The sequence below is a fragment of the Rhinoraja longicauda genome, chromosome 9 (assembly GCF_053455715.1).
Source record: "Rhinoraja longicauda isolate Sanriku21f chromosome 9, sRhiLon1.1, whole genome shotgun sequence".
Taxonomy (NCBI): Eukaryota; Metazoa; Chordata; class Chondrichthyes; order Rajiformes; family Arhynchobatidae; genus Rhinoraja; species Rhinoraja longicauda.
The window spans coordinates 30,516,556-30,536,825 of NC_135961.1; the positions used below are offsets into that span (position 1 = coordinate 30,516,556).

General features: G+C 39.3%; 1 protein-coding gene across 1 annotated transcript in view; it reads right to left on the reverse strand.

Moving 5' to 3' along the window:
• Positions 1-243: 243 nt before the first annotated feature.
• LOC144596951 (lutropin-choriogonadotropic hormone receptor-like) overlaps positions 244-20,270 on the reverse strand; it is a 50,838-nt gene continuing 30,811 nt past the window's right edge. The window contains exons 5-11 of the mRNA XM_078405849.1: positions 19,846-19,920; positions 16,024-16,101; positions 13,724-13,792; positions 8,233-8,307; positions 7,331-7,519; positions 5,394-5,507; positions 244-1,516 (exon numbers count right to left, since the gene is read on the reverse strand). Of these exons, the coding sequence (XP_078261975.1) occupies positions 244-1,516; positions 5,394-5,507; positions 7,331-7,519; positions 8,233-8,307; positions 13,724-13,792; positions 16,024-16,101; positions 19,846-19,920 (1,873 nt within the window). The remainder of the gene's footprint in view (positions 1,517-5,393; positions 5,508-7,330; positions 7,520-8,232; positions 8,308-13,723; positions 13,793-16,023; positions 16,102-19,845; positions 19,921-20,270) is intronic.

The window sequence follows — 20,270 nt, forward strand, 5'->3', positions numbered from 1 at the left end:
CTCTTAACTCTTCTCTACCATGTGGCAATGTCTCCTGGGCTTGGAACTGAAAAATCAACCAGGGTTCCTTCCTCGGTTTTGCTGCATCAGTTTTGGAGCCCTTCACTAGTGTACCAACATTTATGTCTTGGGCTCACATTTGCCAAAATGGACACCCAGGAGAGGTAATGCATTGCTGCTGAGACCTGTGGATGTGGACCACAGAGATGGCACCTCCTGCAGTAAAGACTAAACTGAAATGTGTCAGCATTCTTTGTGAGGATATTTATCAGTTGTGTTGACTGGTAAATCCTTGTCATGAAATGTTGCCAGCTTGACAACTGCACCTAAACTTTCTTTGGTGCCACTCCTTGAGTTTGAATTGTCTGTTTTATAAATTTGTGCCTGTATTTCACAATAGCCAAACTTACTCAACAAAATGAAGAAATCCCTTCTGAATGCTTTTGTAAAGATTGCATAAAGAAATGGATTAGCACAAGAGTTCAGTGGGTAAAACAATACCAGCAGAATTTTAGCATTAGTAACTGTAATAAGTGGAGACTTAAAAGCTGCTGAAATAGCAAAAAATGATATAGGAGCCATACACACAAAGTCTGTAAAGATTAGTATGGCCATTCGTTTGGCGATCTTTGTGTCACTATTTTTAGAAACAAAGTCAGGATTTTTCACAGCTAAATATATTTTAATATAACATACACAAATGATAATAAAGGCTATAACATTCAATGCCAACAGAAATATAACATAACCCTGGGATACTGGAGTTTCTATATCCATTGGCAAACAAATGCTAACTTTCATATAATTGCTAATTCCTACAAGTGGCAGTGTTGCTACGACAAGAGAGAATACCCAGCCTCCAACCATGAGTGCAACAGCATGTCTCAAACGTATCTTTCTGTCTAATTGCATGGCATGGGTAATTGTATGCCACCTTTCAAAGGTGATCACCATTAGTGTATACACAGAGAGCTCACTTGCAAAAACAGTGAAGAAACCAGCACTAGCACATCCTGCACCAGTCTGCCACTCTATTGCATAGTTGTAGTATTGACTCTTGGTGCTCAAATCAACAGAGGCAATGAGTAGCAAATAGAGACCCATACAAAGGTCCGCAAAAGCAAGATTGCACATGAGGAACCGTGGGACTGTGAGCTTATTCTGACTTGCCACCAAAACAATAAAAACGACAAAGTTACCCAAAATAGCAAGGATGTTGATGAACCATATCAGAACTCTGAGAACATTATATCCCATTATGTCCTCACATGGATTGAAGGCATCTGGTTCTGGAGTACAAATAAGGTCTACCTTGGCATGACAAAATCCATAATCAAAAAACACTGTGTTTTCATAAATATCTTCTAAATGTTCATATTCATTATCAAGATTATTGTCTGGAGAATGCAATGAATTCTGTGAGGAAGGGTATTTCTTCATTCCAGCAGACACATTTTGCACGCTTTGCTGACCCAGATGCTGTGATGGTGGATCAGGAGAATAGTCATCCCCAAAACTGTAAGCAAATAAAGGTTCATTATTAAATGAACTTTATTTAAATTCTGGAAGGTAAAGTTATAGTAAAACATACGCATTCTGCAGTTCCATATCAACACTTCATTGAATTACAGAGCACTAGTTTCGGAGGGACATGAGGAGCTTCCTCCATCGTACTGTAAAAGGAATATTTAACTTTTTACTCACCGTGCAGTGAAGGAATTGATCACACTATAAACAATAACAGATTATATGTTCTTTCAAATATGGCTCTCAACTCCACAAAACTGGAGCAATGCTTTTGTCATTCATTGGCTTCTGTGGCTGTTCGTTTACTTATTCAAGTCATCCTCTGTACAATTCCACACTTGTATGGTTCTTTACATCCCTTTAAATTGTATCCATCTTTATTCATGTGTTAAAGTTTATCTAATCACATAGGGTGCCAATATTACTGTGTGTGTAATATAGTGTTGGAAATAAAGTAAAGCCAAATATTTATCTGTTTTGATGTTTAGCTGTATAAAGGTAATGATTTTTTTTTGTAGTTCTCAACCATTTTTAAAATAGATCCAGGAAAAATTGGAGTAACATTAAAAGCCGCATGTCTCAAATGCTGGCGTCAAGCAATTAAATTCTAGCTGCTTTTTAAATGGTGCTTCTCTTCAGCTACAGATTAAAGTTTATCTAGCTGTACTAACCAAAGAAAAAACATCCTCTCCTCGACACTGTGACATTGCTATTCTCCATTGGATCCTCTGCAAGAGTAACCCTTAGCAATGAGAAATGTGATATAAGAGACCACTGATGCTTGCTGAAACAATGCTCCCATTGCATGGATCATTTCTGGTACTGAATTATAGGCCATTCTAGCTCTTGTTCAGTAACAGCCTGCTCACAGAAGCTCAGTTCAGGTTCCACTGAAGTAACTCGGTGCCTGACCTGATTACAACCTTGGTTCAAAAATGAACAAATGAGCTCTATGCCAGAGGTGAAAGGAGAGGAACTGCTGTTGACATCAACGTAACTCATGTATGTGTATGGCTTCAAGGAATTCTGGCTAAACTGGAATCAGGGAAATTCCCTCTACCAGTTAGAATTATACTAAGCACAAAGGAAGATGGTGGTGGTTGGAGGTCAATTATCTTAGCCACAGGAGTTCATCAGGGCATAGCCCTAGCTCCAACCACCTACAGCTTTTAGATTAATGACCTTCCTTCAAAGATGTCAGTAGTAGGGATGTTTGCTGATGATAGCTCAATATTCAGCACAATTTGCGACTTCTCAGATAGTGAAGCAGTCTACATCCAAATGCAGCAAGACCTGGATAATATCTAGACCTGGGCTGATAGGTGACCAGTAACATTCATTGCATACAAGTGTCGGGCAATAATGATATTCAACAAGAGAAAAAACATCTATCAATCTCTGTCATTCAATGGCATTATCACTGAATCCCAACTCTCAATATCACCTCCTAACTCCCCAAAGCCTGTCCACCCATAAGACTCAAGTCAGGAGTGTGATGGAACACACTCCACTTGTCTAGATGAGTGCAGTTTCAACAACACTCAAACTTGACGTCCATGTGATATGCATCCCTTCCAAAACCATTCACTCCACCACTGAAGCACAGTAGGAGCAGTTTATACCATGTACAAGATGCACTGCAGCGACTCAACAAGACTCATTCGACAACACCTTCCAAACCCACGACCTCAACCAGCTAGAAAGATGGGCAACAAAGCCTAGGATCACCTTAATAAGGAAGTTGCCTTCCAAGCCACACATCATCATGACTTGGAAATATATCACTGTGCCTTCAGGGTCACTGGATCAAAATCTTGGAAGCCCTTCCCTCACACCATTCTGGGTATACCCACACTCTAGGACTATAGTGGTTCAAGAATGCATCTCATGACCACCCCCTGAAGGGCAATTAGAAAAGCACATTAAATGCTGGCTCAGCCGGTAAAGCCCACATCTCTTGAATGCATAAAAAAGAATTTAACACAGATTGGGTGATTATCCAAAATAATTTCACTTTAGGTCACAAGAATATTACTAAGCCACCCTAGAAGAAACTTTACACTTCCATTCCTTCAGCTAAATACTACGAAGCCTGGATGCTTTATCTTTCATCCCTCAATTCCCAGCCACCAATTTCAACTCTTTTCTCATGGCTGATGTACATATGAACCGGATAAGTTAGACCTTAAAGCCATATTTCACTACAGGAAGGGCTGCTGATCAGATGTTTACAATGATATGAAGATTACATCTTTGAATAATACGACATCACACAACTTAATCCTGTCTCAGCTCATGTGTGGTATCAATGTGAAATGTGATATAGTAGACCACCGACATTGGCTGAAACAGTGCATCCATTGCATGGATGTCTGTTGAAGCCCAGCAATATTTGACAGAGCAGGTGCCAGCATTCATCAGCATCTGATGCACACTGTTGCAACTCAGCACTGTGTGGGAACAGTCCTTGCACCAGCTATACAATAAGCAACAGCAAAATCTAAGAAGGAGGAGGAGGATGAGGGAGGGAAACAACTTAGGCAGCTCATTTCTATTTAGATCGAGCCAGATGGCACAATAGTGCAACAGCAGTGACGTAAATCCTAATTTCTGATTTGCTAACGGTTCCTTCTTTTTCATTCCCTCTGTCACTGACTATTACAGTATCGACTTGCAGAGGTAAAAGTGGCACAAAAATATTTCAAACCAAATGTCATCGCACTGTTGCACAGTTGGAGCTCTGGGCTTAATGGACCAACAATAAACTGTTGTTTCAAAATCTGGGTGGTCATTGTTATTCTTTGGCAGTCTAAGTCAATAGTTGGAGGATGATTGTGGCACCACTGTGGTATCTAGCAATATACTTTGGACACTCAAGTCAGATACAAGGGCAGTAAGCTGAGCTTGAAAGAAGGTTGTCTATTGTCTATTGAATCTGAGGTTCTGCTGTTACACGTTATTGAGGGCAGATGTTGCTTATGCAGCTTTGGAAGCTGCAACACTGGCCATCAGATTCACCATCATGATTGAGTCCAAACTGGTGCTAATGGCAATGAAAATAATTAACTCTGGGCTCTGAAAGCCATGTACCAGTTTGATGCCAGAATCCTTCATGCTCCACAACAATGGAGGCATGTATTTTTGGAACCCATTTTGTTGTCCACACCCATCAGTATCCTGGAAATGGCTTGTATGTTTTCCATATTTGGTGCTTTGAATAATGCCCAGTCATATCTGGTGTTTTTTCACGTGTCCTACCACCTCTATTCAATTCTCTAAATTAATCTACGGCTCATGGGAGTTTTTCACTTTTACAAGTAGGGTATGCAATTTGCAAATATAAAAATAGTGTGTGTCATCTGATATTCTTGATATTAGTTACCATGCAGAAGTCAAAATATGAAGGGTTGCTGAATGCAAATCTTGCCTGAAATTGACTGTGAAAGAAAAATTGAAGGTACAGTCGTGGCAACATTGCTGAAGCATTTGCTACACATAGTAGCCTATACATAGTGTATTCCAATCTATATTACTTGAGTGTGAGGCAAATAAATAAGAAAGGATGTTATATATATTATATAATATTCTTTGGCCTTCTATACTGTCTTTCTCTTTGCTCTACCCATTGTATTTGAGTTTGGCTTGATTGCATTTAAATATAGTTTTATCTGATAGGATTGGAATTGAATCTGATTGTATATATATGTAGTATTGTCTGATTGGATTGGAAAACAAAGCTTTTCACTGTACCTTGGCGCACATGACAAGAATAAACCTAAACCTAAACCTAGAAAGAACATCATTTGTTGGCAAAGTAGTCCAATTAAATAATAGTAGTCCAATTTTGTGTTTAGAACAATACTTACTATATTTTATTCTGTTCATAGCTGGTGATGTAGTCCTGATCTGTGGTTACTTTTCTTGTTTGAGCTTCACAAGACTTCGAAAAGTTGTATAAAAGTATAGGTATGGAATTCTGTCTGAAGGGAAAGTAACAATCAACTATATTCAGCATGGTTTTTTTTCTCACTATCAAATTCTCAGCAGTTGTTATCAGGCTCCTGACAGATATGGTTCTGTTCCAGATATGCTTTGTAACATTATTCAACCCTCCTGCATGGGCCTTTACAATGTTGGCAAGTTGTCCAGCAGGATTGCAGCCAAATCCACTCGTCTAAATCCAAACTCCAATCTCCACATGTGAACATTTTGTGGAGAATGATGTACGAGGTACAATATGAATTTTAGTCAATCTTTCTGTCGCTAATTCTAGGCAAGGAAGTGAATATTAAAGCACTACTGACTCATTAGGTGAGATTAAATTATGGACTTGGATTTGTATTTGATTTTGTCACAGTATATATGAGTCGTCTGTTTACCACCTAAAAGCTGGAAATATCTAGGGATTGGTCAAGAATTAATTGTTTAGGATACACAACAAAACTTTATGTAACAGGATAAAAGAGGAAGAGCTAAAATAAAGCATTATCTTTGCTTAATGACTCTTTCCTATTATGGACGACTCAATGTTCATGTTCTAAGAATGGTAGATGAGAACTTCCTTTTGAAAGTTAAAAACTGAAATTCTTCCCTGATCTTAATTAGATTACCTTGGAGGTTAACAAGACCTTAAGTGTCTCCCCCTTGAATAGTACAAAACAACTCGAGAACATGGACAGGCACTTTTCGGGTCGGGACCCTATTTCATACTGATATCTTGGCAATTAGATCCAAGTTAGTCACGTGCTACAAAAAATATGCATTTACTAATTATAAATAAACACATATTGAGCTACCTAGATAATAATTAGAAGCATCTGATGCATAGTTCAAAACAAGAAACCACATAACATATGGGGCAGCACATTTGCACAGCGGTAGAGTTGCTGCCTTACAGCGCCAGAGACCCGGGTTCGATCCTAACTATGGGTGCTGTCTGTACGGATTTTGTACGTTCTTTCCCGTAACCGCGGGGGTTTTCCCTTGGCGCTCCAGTTTCCTCCCACACTCCAAAGACGTACAGCTTTGTAGGTTAATTGGCTTCGGCAAAGTTTTTAATTGTCCCTAGTGTGTAGGATAGTGTTAGTATACAGGGATCACTTGTCGGCTTGGACTCGGTGGGCCAAAAGGCCTGTTTCCATGCTGTATCTCTAAAATAAACTGAACTAAACTAAGCTAAATATCAGATAGTAGTTGTTTGAAGAGATTACAGATACGCTCGTTGGAGGAAATGCACTCTATTGGTGTACATGGCCTTTTTAGAAGCTCTGATCAAGTTGTTAAATAAAGTTAATTCTAATCTATTCCACTTGTTAGGAAATGGAACAGGGCCTAGTCAAACAACCATGGCATGTACCTCGACAGTTTACTTTCTGTCGATTGGCTGATGGAGAGTAAGATGCGTGGCTGAGGGAATATGTTACTTTTCTAATGGCTCAGTTAAATTTATAGCATCCCGGATTAAAATGTCTCTACAATCCATAGCACTGTATTATTGGTCACTTCTTTTTGGAAAGAACAACTGAAAAGAGAAAGGTTTGAAGGGTAGGGAAAGAGTATTCAGAGCCAATGAAAACCTGATTTTGTGAAATCAGCATAACCGGACCAGTGGCATTCATGGCACTACTGATCTGATAAATGTTTTACTTTACATCTACTTTCCCTGAAAGATAGTGGAGGAAGGAACTGCAGATGCTGGTTTAGCTTCTCTGAAAGATAGTTGATTATTTATCACCTTAAGTTGCACAACAGATGCATTGATGTGGGACAGGGGTTGAGAAAGTAAAAATATACAACAACTTACCCATTCGATTTCTCCCAGTTTTTGAAGGCGCAGCAGTGGCTGGGGTACGTCAAATTTGCTTCTATCAAATTAACAAACTTTTCCAGTGATGGGAATCGTTTCAGTGAGTACGTAAAGCGTGCAGTAAGTTTTTGAATGAACTCTACCCCATTAGATGGAAGATACTCAAGTGCTGTTGAGGAAACATCTCTGTAGCAACAAAATAGATTAGATGCTTCACTGGGCCCCAGAACTGTTTAAAATAAACCTAATCTAATGGGCATTATTTTGCTGCCTCTGTCTCCAGCTTCTCCTTGCAGTTTTTTGGCAATTATTTAATAATATGGGACTACTGCAGTTATACATCCATACTCTGCCATTGACGAGGCAGGTGGAAGAGCAAAAGATGTATTAGACCAACATCTGACCTCCAGCATATTTGTGAGTTCTGTGCTGCAACATGCAAATGCAGAAGACATTTATGGCAAAAAGTAAATATACATAATTCTAACAGATGAAATTGCTAAAGATAGTCACAAAATGCTGGAGTAATTCAGACTGCTCCAGTCTGAAGAAAGGTTCCGAACCGAAACATCACCTATTGCTTTTTTCCAGAGATGCTGCCTGACCTGCTGAGTTATTTCAGCATTTATTGTCTCTCTTTGGTGTAAACCAGCATCTGCAGTTCCTCCCTACAGATTCAACTGCTAATTGTTTTCTCAATCAAGAGAAGCATGGACAAAGGAGACAATCAAATATACAAATAATTATGTAGTGTTAAAATTAACTACTGCTTAAGTTCAAAAATATTAATTTGCAGTTTCTGTGTAATTTACTTTACAAAAGGCATTTAAAAATTTAATTGATATAGTCAAATATGTTCAAAATTAATCCAAATATAATGAAAACTTGTTATAACTTACAATACATCTGGTCCAATGGCTCCCTTGAAAGCATCGTTGTGTATAATTCTTAGGTTGTTATTATCATTAAGTTCCCTGGAAAAAATTAACATGATTAAGACAATGTCAAATCTTCAAGAAAATAAAGAAATATATGTCATACAGTAATTTTCTTCATCTGCCTTTGAAAAATGCATAACACATACATAATTCTCAGGAAAGCAATAAATATTTTTCAATAGATACATTTGTCTTGATAAAATGTGTGTACTTTCTTACTTCCTTTTTTTTAAGTAAAGGTCCATGTTTAACACAGACATTAACATAAAATGTGAAATAATGCAATTGTTGGAAATAAAGCAGAAATATCTGGAAACGTTCTGCAGATCATGAATACCTGTTAAGAATTGTGGAAGGGGTTAGGGCGATGCATCTTCACAGCATAGATAAGGTCCTTGCTAACCATTTCCAACATATTCTGACTACTTAACAGCAATTAATTATGGGAAATAGAACATTTCCTGTTCTTAACATTTAACCATGTTAACCATGTTGATGTCCAGACTTTTTTTTTGGGGGGGGGGCACAGTGTGCAATGGTAGAGTTGCTAACTTACAACATCAGTGACCCGGGTTCGATCCTGCCTATGGGCACTGTCTGTACGGAATCTGTATGTTCTCCCCATTACTGCGTGGGTTTTCTCTGGTTGCCTGTGGTGGGTGCTGGAGGTCGGACGGGACCGCGGTGGGTGCCTGAGATCAGACGAGGCCGCTGAGAGCAAGGAGGGACCCGGCGTGGGGGGGGGGGGGGGGGGGGGGGGGCGCTGAGAGCAAAGAGGAACTCATGTAAGGGGGCCGCTGAGAATAAAAAGGGACCATTGGGGACTTTCATGAATACGTTGTAACTTTGTCGGTGCCCTTTCTGTGGCGACTGTTTGCATACGAAGGCAGACACAAAATTCTGGAGTAACTCAGCGAGACAGGCAGCATCTCTGGAGAGCAATGTGTGATGTTTTGTGTCGAGAAACTTCTTCAGACTCTTTGCATACGTCGTGTAAGTTTTGCAAAACAAAGAATTTCACTGTGACGTGTCACGTGTGATCAATCAATCAATCAATCCTCCCACATTCCAAAGACGTGCAGGTTTGTAGGTCTATTGGATTCTGTAAATTGTCTCTAATGTGTAGGATAGAACTGGTGTATGGGTGATCACTGGTCGGCGCGGACTTTGTGGGTTAAAGGGCCTGTTTCCTGATTTCTAAACTACCTGTAAATTAAATTTCCATTCTCCCTCAATACGGTTCCTCCACCTCACTTGAAGAGAACATCTCCATTACCAAATTTACCCACACCAGCCATATTTGTAACTCACACCATCCACCAGATATAGACACTAAATCCCCAGTGGGCTTGTCCAGCATTCTGCATTGATTGTGCATGTTTTCCCAGTTACACATTGGGTAGATAGATGTTATTTTCTTCACCTGATGACATAATATATTCCTCAGCCATAGCCCCCTCTCCCTGTTAATCACCTGAGACTGAACCTACCGTTCACAACTTTGGTGTAACAGTATATTCAATCCCCAACATGAATTTTGGTGTCAAATATAACATATTTATTATTTATTCCAAATTGCCCTGTGAACAATGGCTTGGTAGTTTATTGTGGAGGTTTTAGTTTAGTTTAGTTTGGAGATACAGCGTGGGAACAGGCCCTTCGGGCCTTCGAGTCCGCATCAACCCGCACACTATCCTACACATACACTAGGGACCATTTATATTTATACCAAGCCAATTAACCTACAAACCTTTGGAGTGTCGGAGGAAACTGAAGATCTAGAGAAAACCCATCTGTTCACGGGGAGGACGTACATTCTTCTCAAGAATTAACCATATTTCTGTGTGGCTTGAGTCACACACAGGCCAGACCATGCAAGAGTGTCATATTTCCAACCGAGAAGGACATCGGTGAACCAGGTGGGGTTTTGTTTCTTTTAATGGAACCATTATTCCATTTATTTTAAGTAAGTTAAAATATGCAGAGGGTCATTGTAGTTAGTCTACCCTGTTGCCAGCAGCGTACAGTGATTATATGTGAAAGAAAGAGTCTTGAGTTTTATCCTTTTGGTGGTTATATTTATTGCTTGCAAGCCTGTTGAGCCAACCACAAATGTAACAGAAAATAAATTGGTGTCTGCAGAAGGTCAGGCAGTAGCACAAGATGATCCCCAAGATGACTCCAGCCAAACCAACAAATAGACATTCTCAGAATATCACTTATAATTTATAGTGTAGCTTTGCATGCTGTAGATTGGCAAAACACACTGAACGTCAGTCGAGTTGGGTAAAGCAGATAAAAATGAAGATGCTTGGGGATCCCAGTCCAATTTGTAACGGTGCTGCTTTCCACTAAAGAATGAGCAGTGATCTCACTGAAACAAGAAAGGTTTTGAGGGGGGGTCGACAGGATGTCTGCTCAGTGGATGCCTTTAATCGTGAGGAATCTAAAACTGGGGGAATTGTTCGGTAATATAAGATAGGAATCATGGTAAAGAAGGCATATGTTATCCTTGAGATAGACACAAAATGTTGGAGTATCTCAGTGGGTCATTTTGATTATGGACCCATCTTCAGGCTAATTGTAATGGGCCTGTTACTGTACTGTACTGTTCTATGTTCTATGAATGAGAAGGGGTTTCCTCACTCGAAGCTCTGTGGCTCTTAGGATTTCTCTACTGATAACCATGATAACCATTCTTTTCTGATAACCACAGTCATTAGATATATTCAAGGCTGTTAGGTAATGCAAATGGGAATAGGCAAGAAGGTGGTTAAAGACAACATCAGATCAGCTACGAGCTTGAAGAATATGAGAGCTGGTTTGAGTGACCAATTCCAGTGTTCCAGTTACTTTCATTTTTTAGGGGGAAAAAAATCACTTTGCATTGATTATAAGTCCAAGGTAAAGCCAAATTTCACATGACTAGATTTTATGTCCATGAACACAAATTAATCCCATTATTTCAATGTGAATTTGCCCTTGCAAATGTTTTTGGACCAATGCCCATTTAAAAATAGGTCATGATGCCTTGTGCAGTTTATCAGAAAAATAGTAAGAATAAGAACTGCTTATCATGTACTTCCGGAATCCACACTGCAAGTTTATTGATAGTAAAAGAAGTTGGCCTAGACATTCTTCAGCAATGACATTGCAGGGCTCCTGTACCAGTTTGGTGCAAGTCTTCTGGAGATGAATATGGTAGTTCACGCAACATACAAAACACCTGTTGTGTTTCAGCTGGCAATCACAAATGTGTGCATAACAGGCAATAAGCTGCCTGTGAAGGCAACTTTGGTTTTATGGTCAACACCACCAGAGCCTTGTGTTCAGGGAGGATTCGCAGGACATACTCCAGGAATCAATCTCTATTGCACTATTGCAAAGCTTCCTTAGGTACAGAGGGCAGATCGGCACACCATATGCCAGATTCAGTGTCATCAGGACTCCATATATTTTGTGTAATCAAACCCTCTTGAAATTTTGACTTTAGAGATATAGCGCGGAAACAGGCCATTCAGCCTACCGAGTCCGTGCTGACCAGCGTTCACCCATACACTAACACAATCCTACACACTACGGACAATCTACATTTTTACCAACGTTAACTTGGACATGTTATACTTGATCCCCTGATCAAAATCATTCTTATATTTTGTGCACAGTTGGGAGCGCAGTACAAATCCCTGTGACAGCCCACTGACCCTAGATATCCAAACCAAAAATAACCTATTTTTTCAGTTTATTAACCTCTATTACCACGAGCATTAATTTTATAATGTCTTGGTATCCCAGGTATTCTGCAAGTTCAAATAGACCCCATTAATTGATTCACATTATCTGTTCTGCTGGTTACAAAGTGAAAACTTTCTGACAGCCCACGTTGAATCTGCCCAATCTTTTTATTATTAAGGGGCCTGTTATCACTTCAAAACAGATTCCATCTTTTCCCCTACTTCTGATGTCACAAGGTGTCAGATATCACATTGGGGGTGGCGCAGTGACACAACGGTAGAGTTTCTGCCTTACAGCACCAGAGACCAGGAGTTTGTACGTTCTTGTGACTGCCTGGGTTTTCTCCGGGTGCTCTAGCTTCCCCCCATACGCCAAAGATATGTGGGTTTGTAGGTTAATTGACAAGATTGTAAATTGTCCCTCGTGTGTAGGATGGTGTTAGTGTATAGAATGATTGGTGGTTGCCGTGGACTCGGTGGGCCGAAGGACCTGTTTCTACTCTAAAGTAAACTGAACTGAAGTAAAGAGAGCATTGAAATCGAATAAATGAACCTGCTTTTCCCATGTGAAAGAGAACAGCTTCTTCCCCTCTGTTAACAAGTTTCTGAACAGCACTGACAATCTAAGAGTGGGAGTTATTTTCCAAAATATATTAGTTGTTTTCATTTACATGCTTAACAACTGGTGTCACTGGCTATAAATTGAGGGAGGACAATCTGCATGAATTAATCCAGGGTGTCTTTGAAGTTGCTTTTCATGTAAGGAAGATGAGTGCTTGTTGAAGTGCAGGAAATCATTTGAAACTGCAAGCACAAATAATTTATTTTTTCTTTGAAATGTAGATGTGCCTTTACAAATAAAATAGCCTAAAGAATCCATGTGGTTCATTGTTTCAATGTTCATGTTGTTGGGCCAGAACTAGTGCCAGTTGATCTTGATGGAAGTGGTGGGTTCAGTCAGTTTGCACAACCACTGTGATAAAGCTGCTTTTCCCTCAAATACTAGGCTCCATTTGTGGGAGTATTTTTTTGTAGAATAAGTTAAGTAAAATTGGAAATGCATTTTTAATAATACTGTTTGATATTGAAAACCCACTTATAAGTAAGAACTTCACAGTGCATGGTAGAATCTTCACCTGCAACCTCTAGTTATAATTTTGTAACATTCACTGGATAATAATATTAGCTGAGGCTAGTTCTATTTTGGAAATTTCGTAAGTTCAATGCTTGTTCTTCACAAGCTAATCATAACCCTTTCTAAACATTTACTGATTGCAAGACACTGGATATTTTTATCTGCATTGTTTCAACTGATAAATCGGTAACTCGACACCAGTATACTCTCAAATCATGCCATCAATCTTATTCAAACTCAAAATACAGTGAGAACTATCGCAGATTGATTTTTACTTGTAATAGAATGGATTCAGAAAAATTCTGTGCTGGAATGTAATGTATATCACTTGCTTTTTGCACTATAGTTATCTTTGATTAACAACCTTGGGGTTATCTTGTGACTTTAAAATACTCTCTGGTTTAAGGCTTTGTTTTTCTGTACTGTCCTTCAAAGACGCCAAAATGAAATCGTAAATGTATGCAATAAACTAAATGGAGTACTGTTTTTGATATTAATTATTTTAAATAGTATTTAAAAATATTTCATGTATAACTAAAATCAGAACAATATTGCACAATAACAAGTAGCAAACAAATCATACAACTTATCCAGCTTTGTTGCATTGAATGCATGGCTCTGCACATCTTCAAATCCATTTTTATACAGCTTCCTGCAAAGACAAAGTTATTAGAGCAAATCATCTGTTTAGTTAAATTCAAAATTGAATGAAAACCTATAGACAGGGTGCATATGTTTGGATTATTCAGGACAACGTGGAATATGTGAATCATCACAAAACTGCTATCTTATCAACTCTTTCTGGTTATTTTGAAATGTGGAGAATGGACATCATGGGAATTAGTGTAAGATATTTGCAAAACCTCATCAATGGGTTTGAATTATTTTAAACTATTTAATTTATTGTTTCCTATGCACGTGTTGAAATCTACCTTTTGTTAATTTTCTAAATCTTATGCAATGTGGCATCGATTCTTCGATTGTTCTACAAAAAAAAGTTTTTATAATGAATAGATTTTGCTGAAGGTTCTTCGGTGGATAACTATTTTGATAGTGAGAGGTGCCGGAGCCGCTGCTGCTAGCTGCCCTGCTGCTCCCTTGCCCTGTTCTCCGGAGACCGCCGCCTCCTCATCGACTGCCTGCTCGGAAAACCCCCCCCAGCCTGCATTCTCCACTCGCGGCCGGGCTTCAAGGCCAACTTCAAACTGGGCTCCGTGCAGGACTACGACACGCCGACAGGACAGGGATAGCGGCGCGGAGAGCAAAGGGGTGAACGCCTTGGCCAACGATGGCAGCTTCATGGCGCTCTTCAAGAAGATGGAGGAGAAGGCGGTGCGGTGGGAGGTGGCGACGGCAGCGGAGGGGGAGGCGGCTGGGACGTGGAGCGCGGAGGGCAGCTGAGCCCGGCGGCGGCGGCAGCAGCAGCAGCTGGGCCGAAGGCCGAGGCTGGCAGGAGGCCCACGCCGAACACTGAGGCCTAACAACATCAGGCTAAGGGACTATTGATGAAAACTAGCCTCTCAGCTAATTCGAGTACATTTACATTTGTTTGAATGTTAATTAATGTACATTGTCCCTTTTCAAAAATAAAATATCATTATTAAATTATTATTATTGAACTAGTATTAATCCTTAATCCTAATGTAATGAAAATGAACTACAGATACTGGTTTATACCAAAGATAGACAAAAATGCTGGAGTAAATCAGTGGGTCAGGCAGCATCTCTGGGGAAAATGGATAGGTGACATTGCCAGAGAGAAGCCACATGCAAATTAGAGAAACTGCACCTCATATTTTGTAATACTGTGGTATGAGCGTTAATTTTAGGTAACGTCTGCAAACACCACCCTCACCCCTCCCCTCGCTCTTTCTCCCCTTCCTCTACTAAAAGTCAGTTAAACAGTACCACCGTTCGCAATGATGTATCCCTCTTGGGATCACACCATCCCTCACCAACAATTAGCCTATCAGGAAACATCCCTGCCTGAGGTCATCTGTTGCTGATCCTGTTCTGCCCTGAAGAAGGGTCTCGACCCGAAACGTCACCCATTCCTTCTCTCCTGAGATGCTGCCTGACCTGCTGAGTTACTCCACCATTTTGTGAATAAATACCTTCGATTTGTACCAGCATCTGCAGTTATTTTCTTACACTGTTCTGTCCTGATCTTTTCTTGTTTCCAGTTTCCTCACAATCGCCCCTCAATCACCCCCTACAATCAGTATGAAGAAGAGTCCAGACCTAAAGCGGCACCCATTCATTTTCTCCAGAGATGTTGACTGACCCGTTGAGTAACTCCGGAACTTTGGATTAATCTTTGTAAGGGAGCAAGGGGTGGCAGCACCAGGCAACTGATCAATTCTATCAACAACTGATCAATTCTATCAACAACTAGAGAGCAGTCCTGAGCTACTATCTACCTAATTGGAGACCCTCGGACTATCTTTAATCGGACCTTACAGAACTTTATCTTGCACTAGACGTTATTCCCTTTATCATGTATCTGTACAATGTGGATGGCTCGATTGTAATAATGTATTGTCTTTCTGCTGACTGGTTAGCACGCACAAAAGCTTTTCACTGTTGCTTGGCACACATGACAATAAACCAAACTTCTTATTTCAAAGCTGGGAAAAAATTATAATTTCTTTATCTTTCACATCAGAATAATTAAACTACCTCTTAGCAAATGAAAATACTACAAGGTCACTTTCACAATCTGGACTCCCGAGCCAAGGCTCTAGAAAATGTGTAAAATTTACATTACCTCAGGTAATTTAAACCTCAAATAATTTCTGTCCAAGAATTCACTTGATATTGGAAACTTAAATTTTGCATGTGGAAAAGGTAGTGAGTTCTGTGACTAAAAGTTAATATACTTACAGTGTTAAGGATTCATTGTTCATTCCTTGAAATGCATTTTCTGGGATTGATAGAAGATGCAAGTTGTCACATATTTCCCTGGAATGGAGGTGGAGGGATGCCAATTAACAATGTGTTATTAATCTGCAAATGTCAACAATAATATTTCTGGTTGTGTCTCTTAAAAGTCACCTAAAAGATTGCAACATCAGAATCACCTGCTGGTATGAATATTTTCTACGGCATATAGTGTTCCCTGTCTCAATCTAGTTGGAGCAGATTTTCACAAATGTTATATTGGCAGGAATATTGTGCTTGGCCCAATTTTACAAGCAAATATGAACATCAAGCCCAAAATGTGTGTTCTTTGAGATTTTTCTTGGAGATGATTTATATTTCTGAAAGTATATGACATACTTTGTTCAGTTTGCTAATTACAATTTCAATGTGCTTTCAAATATTCTCTCAAAAATAGATGCTTGAGAAAAATGCTACACCTTACCTCCTAAGGTGGACCATTGACTGCTCCCACCCCTCCAAAACCATATATACTGTACACACACACACACGGATACACCTATCCATGTTCTCCAGGGATGGCGCCTGATCTGCTGAGTTACGTGAGTACTTTGTGTCCTTTTACCCCTCACTATTGATCCTGTGTATATATATATACAGTGCATTCAGAAAGTATTCAGCCCCCTTCACTTTTTCCACATCTTGTTACATTGCAGCCTAATTTTAAAATGGATTAAATTCTTTTTTTTTAAATCATCAATCTACACACAATATCCCAGAATGAAGAAGTGAAAACAGGTGTTTAGAAATTTTTGCAAAGTAATTAAAAAGAAATAACTGAAATATTACATTTACATAAGTATTCAGACCCTTTGCTATGACACTCAAAATTGAGCTTAGGTTCATCCTTTTTCCATTGATTATCCTTGAGATGTTTCTACAACTTGATTGGAGTCCACCAGTGGTAAATTAAATTGATTGGACATGATTTGGAAAGGCACACACCTGTCTATTTAAGGTCCCACATTTGACAGTGCATGTCAGAGCAAAGCCTAAGCCATGAAGACGAAGGAATTGTCCGTAGACCACTGAGATAGGATTGTGTCGAGACACAGATCTGGGGAAGGGTATAAAAGGGTGAGAAAGTTGGATAACATAGAACTAGTGTGAACAGGTGATCAATGGTCGATGTGGGCACAATGGGCTGAAGGGCCTATTTTCATGCTGTATCACTAAACTAAGAAAGCCTCAAGGGAATGATTTAATACATGAGATTGATTCATGAAGATAGGAACAAGTGTGTGGAGACTCATAAAGAGTCGTTTGGTCAAAGTTCCTGTTCACCTCAATTATTAAAAAGTGATTCTTCATGTTGAATTATTTATCAGAATAATTCAGTTTGGTTATTTTGGTTAGAAGAAAGGAGGACTCCATTAGCCAGGTCCGTGCATCAGTGAAGAGAGTTTCTCAGCACTATGGTTCATCAAGAAGTGTGCAGCAACGAGCAACCTTAAGACATAAGTAATAGAACATTCAGTAGCAAATGTTTCAGTTACAGTACTGCTTGTGACTGTTCAAACTGTTCCAAAAAAAATCTTGAGCTTCAATTCAGTAAAGGTTATCTTGTCTACAATCAACATGCTGGGACATTGGAATGACAGAACATTAAGGCAAGACTTCATTAACTTTGTTCTTGCCCCATGTAGAATGCTGAGCATGTTAAGGTTATACCATCTGCCTTTCAAGATGATGCAGCATTCTATCAAATTCCTCTTGATTTTACAATAGTTTAGTCTAGTGAGACAGCATGGAAACAGGCCCTTTAGCCCGCCGAATCCATACTGACCATCTATCACTCATGCACTCCTTCTGTTATCCCAGTTTTGCATCCTACACATTTGTGGCAATTTACAGAAGCCAATTAACCTACAAATCTGCATATTTTGGGAATGTGGGTGGAAACTGGAGCACTCGGAGGAAGCCCACGCGGTCACAAGGAGAATGTACAAACTTTGTACAGACAGCACCGTAGTTAGGATCGAACCTGTGTCTCTGACACTGTCGGGTAGCAGCTCTACTGCTGCACCAGTGTGCCGCCCTACTTTGCTCAAAGACATTATTATTGATGCTGCAGGATGAGGCTGCAGCTTAGGTGGCGCGGCAGTAGAGTTGCTGCCTTACAGCGCCAGAGACCTGAGTTTGATCCTGACTCTGGGTGTTGTCTGTATGGAGTTTGTACATTCTCCATGTTTCCCCCACATGCTCTAGTTTCCTCCTACACTCCAAAGACATACAGGTTTGTAGGTGAATGTGGCTTTGATAAAAAAAATTGTAAATGGTCCCTTGTGTGTGTAGGATAGTGCCAGTGTGCGGGGTTCAATGGTTGGCGTGGAGACTCGGTGGGCCAAAGGGCCCGTTTCCATGCTGTATCTCTAAAGTAAACTAAACTACAAAAATCTTAGCAAAATTTGGGCCTCAATAACAATTAATGTTGCAGATAGAATTCTGTGGGGAAGGTATACAAGTGCAGGTAAAAGGGTAATATTAAGATCAGGCTCTTAAAGTTTTTTAATCCGCATCTGGTGCAATATATTTTTTTAAATTGCATGTGGACATCCTTCATGGAAATATATGCTACTAAGTTCTTGACTGCAATGTCCATTCTAATTCTTCAGTCAAGTGTCTTTGGAAAGCAAAGTTATACAAAATGAACAATGGCCTTTGAGACTAGTTAAACTATTATGTAAACTATGTCTAATCTATCAAGGCATCTGAAATGTTACTTCAAGGTCTCTTGAATGCTGAAGCTGATCCTTGGATCTTTCCAGAGTGCGGCAGTTTGATTCGGAAGAATAGTTTGCATGGTCCAGTGAATATTTCACTCCACATGCAAATTGTAGCTAACTCTGAAATGGGTATGCTTTTCTGTTTAAGGTTAAGTAGGAATGGCAATCAATGTTTCTCTTCTAACAATAATCATTCTCTCGTGAGCCCTACCCTGGGTTTCTCCACAAATACCTCTCCCTTCCTTTCATTGCCTTGACCCTGCACAGAGTTGTCTCATACTGAGGTCTTAACTCACTTTACCTGTCTTATATATCTGGAGCTTTTATTATCTTCCTTGGGTAACTTTAGCTTTTGGTAATGGTGTAAAGATACCAGTTTCTAATCATTTATCCATTGATTAGACATTTTTGTTGATTTTCCTTTCCTTTCACTTTAGATTTATTTCAGATGGCCAATTCCCTATTAAGCAAATTTCATACTGAATGTGAGGAAAGATAATTTGCAGCTGACTTCTCATGTCAGCATGACCTGTGGGATAAATGAACTACTGGAAGAGTTTTTACCTATTGCAACTAAATTATTTTCTCACACCTTGTTCAATATGATAATCATAATCTTAATACAGCCAGGATATTAACAGACAATTTTCTATGACTGCAAAATAAGCTTAAGCAAATAAATCTGCTTAATTTCAGCAGTCTTGCATCCTCAACACAAAGGTTACATTTAGTATTGACAATTTCACTCAAAGCAGCCATAAGAAGAGCTAATGCATTGCAAGAATATAATGACATTTCAAAGAACACTTCTCATTTGAGGCAATAAGGTATATTGTTTGAGCACGGCAAATGGATTGCAACATACTCAACTGCATACAGTCTTTGGTTGTGGATTGCATGAGAAGACAAGAAAGAAAAGTTAAAAATATACTGTTTACCAATCTGAAGTCTCTCACCTGGATAATAAAAGCAAACACCTTTTCCCTACCCACTACCCCATCAAATTTATTTAAATAATACTGATAAGTTGGACACTTACAGAATAAAACTGGATGCAATAGAGTGGATGTGCGTCAGATCAGGAAAGAGTCCTATTCCAGTATTGCAAATGCTCCTATTAAAAAATAGTTATATATTTATGATCAAGTCCTTCAGTGGGAGAAGTAAAATATACTGACGAATGCACAAAATGGTTTAATTTTGATTTACGTGGACTGACCACATCTAAGTTTTACAAGCATACAAGTCTCAAATAATATTGAGTAGATACATTCAGTGGGAAATACTTCCCAAATCAGGGCAATACCAGATATTGTTTATCAGGGGCGATATCCACAATCAATGGCATTTTTCCTTTCTTTGATATCTTTCACAATCTGGTTTTTGTGGAAATTAGCACCATTCAGCTGCTCTTAAAGAGTTGTCAACAAAATAATTTTTGATAAGTAAAATACCTTCCAGCCT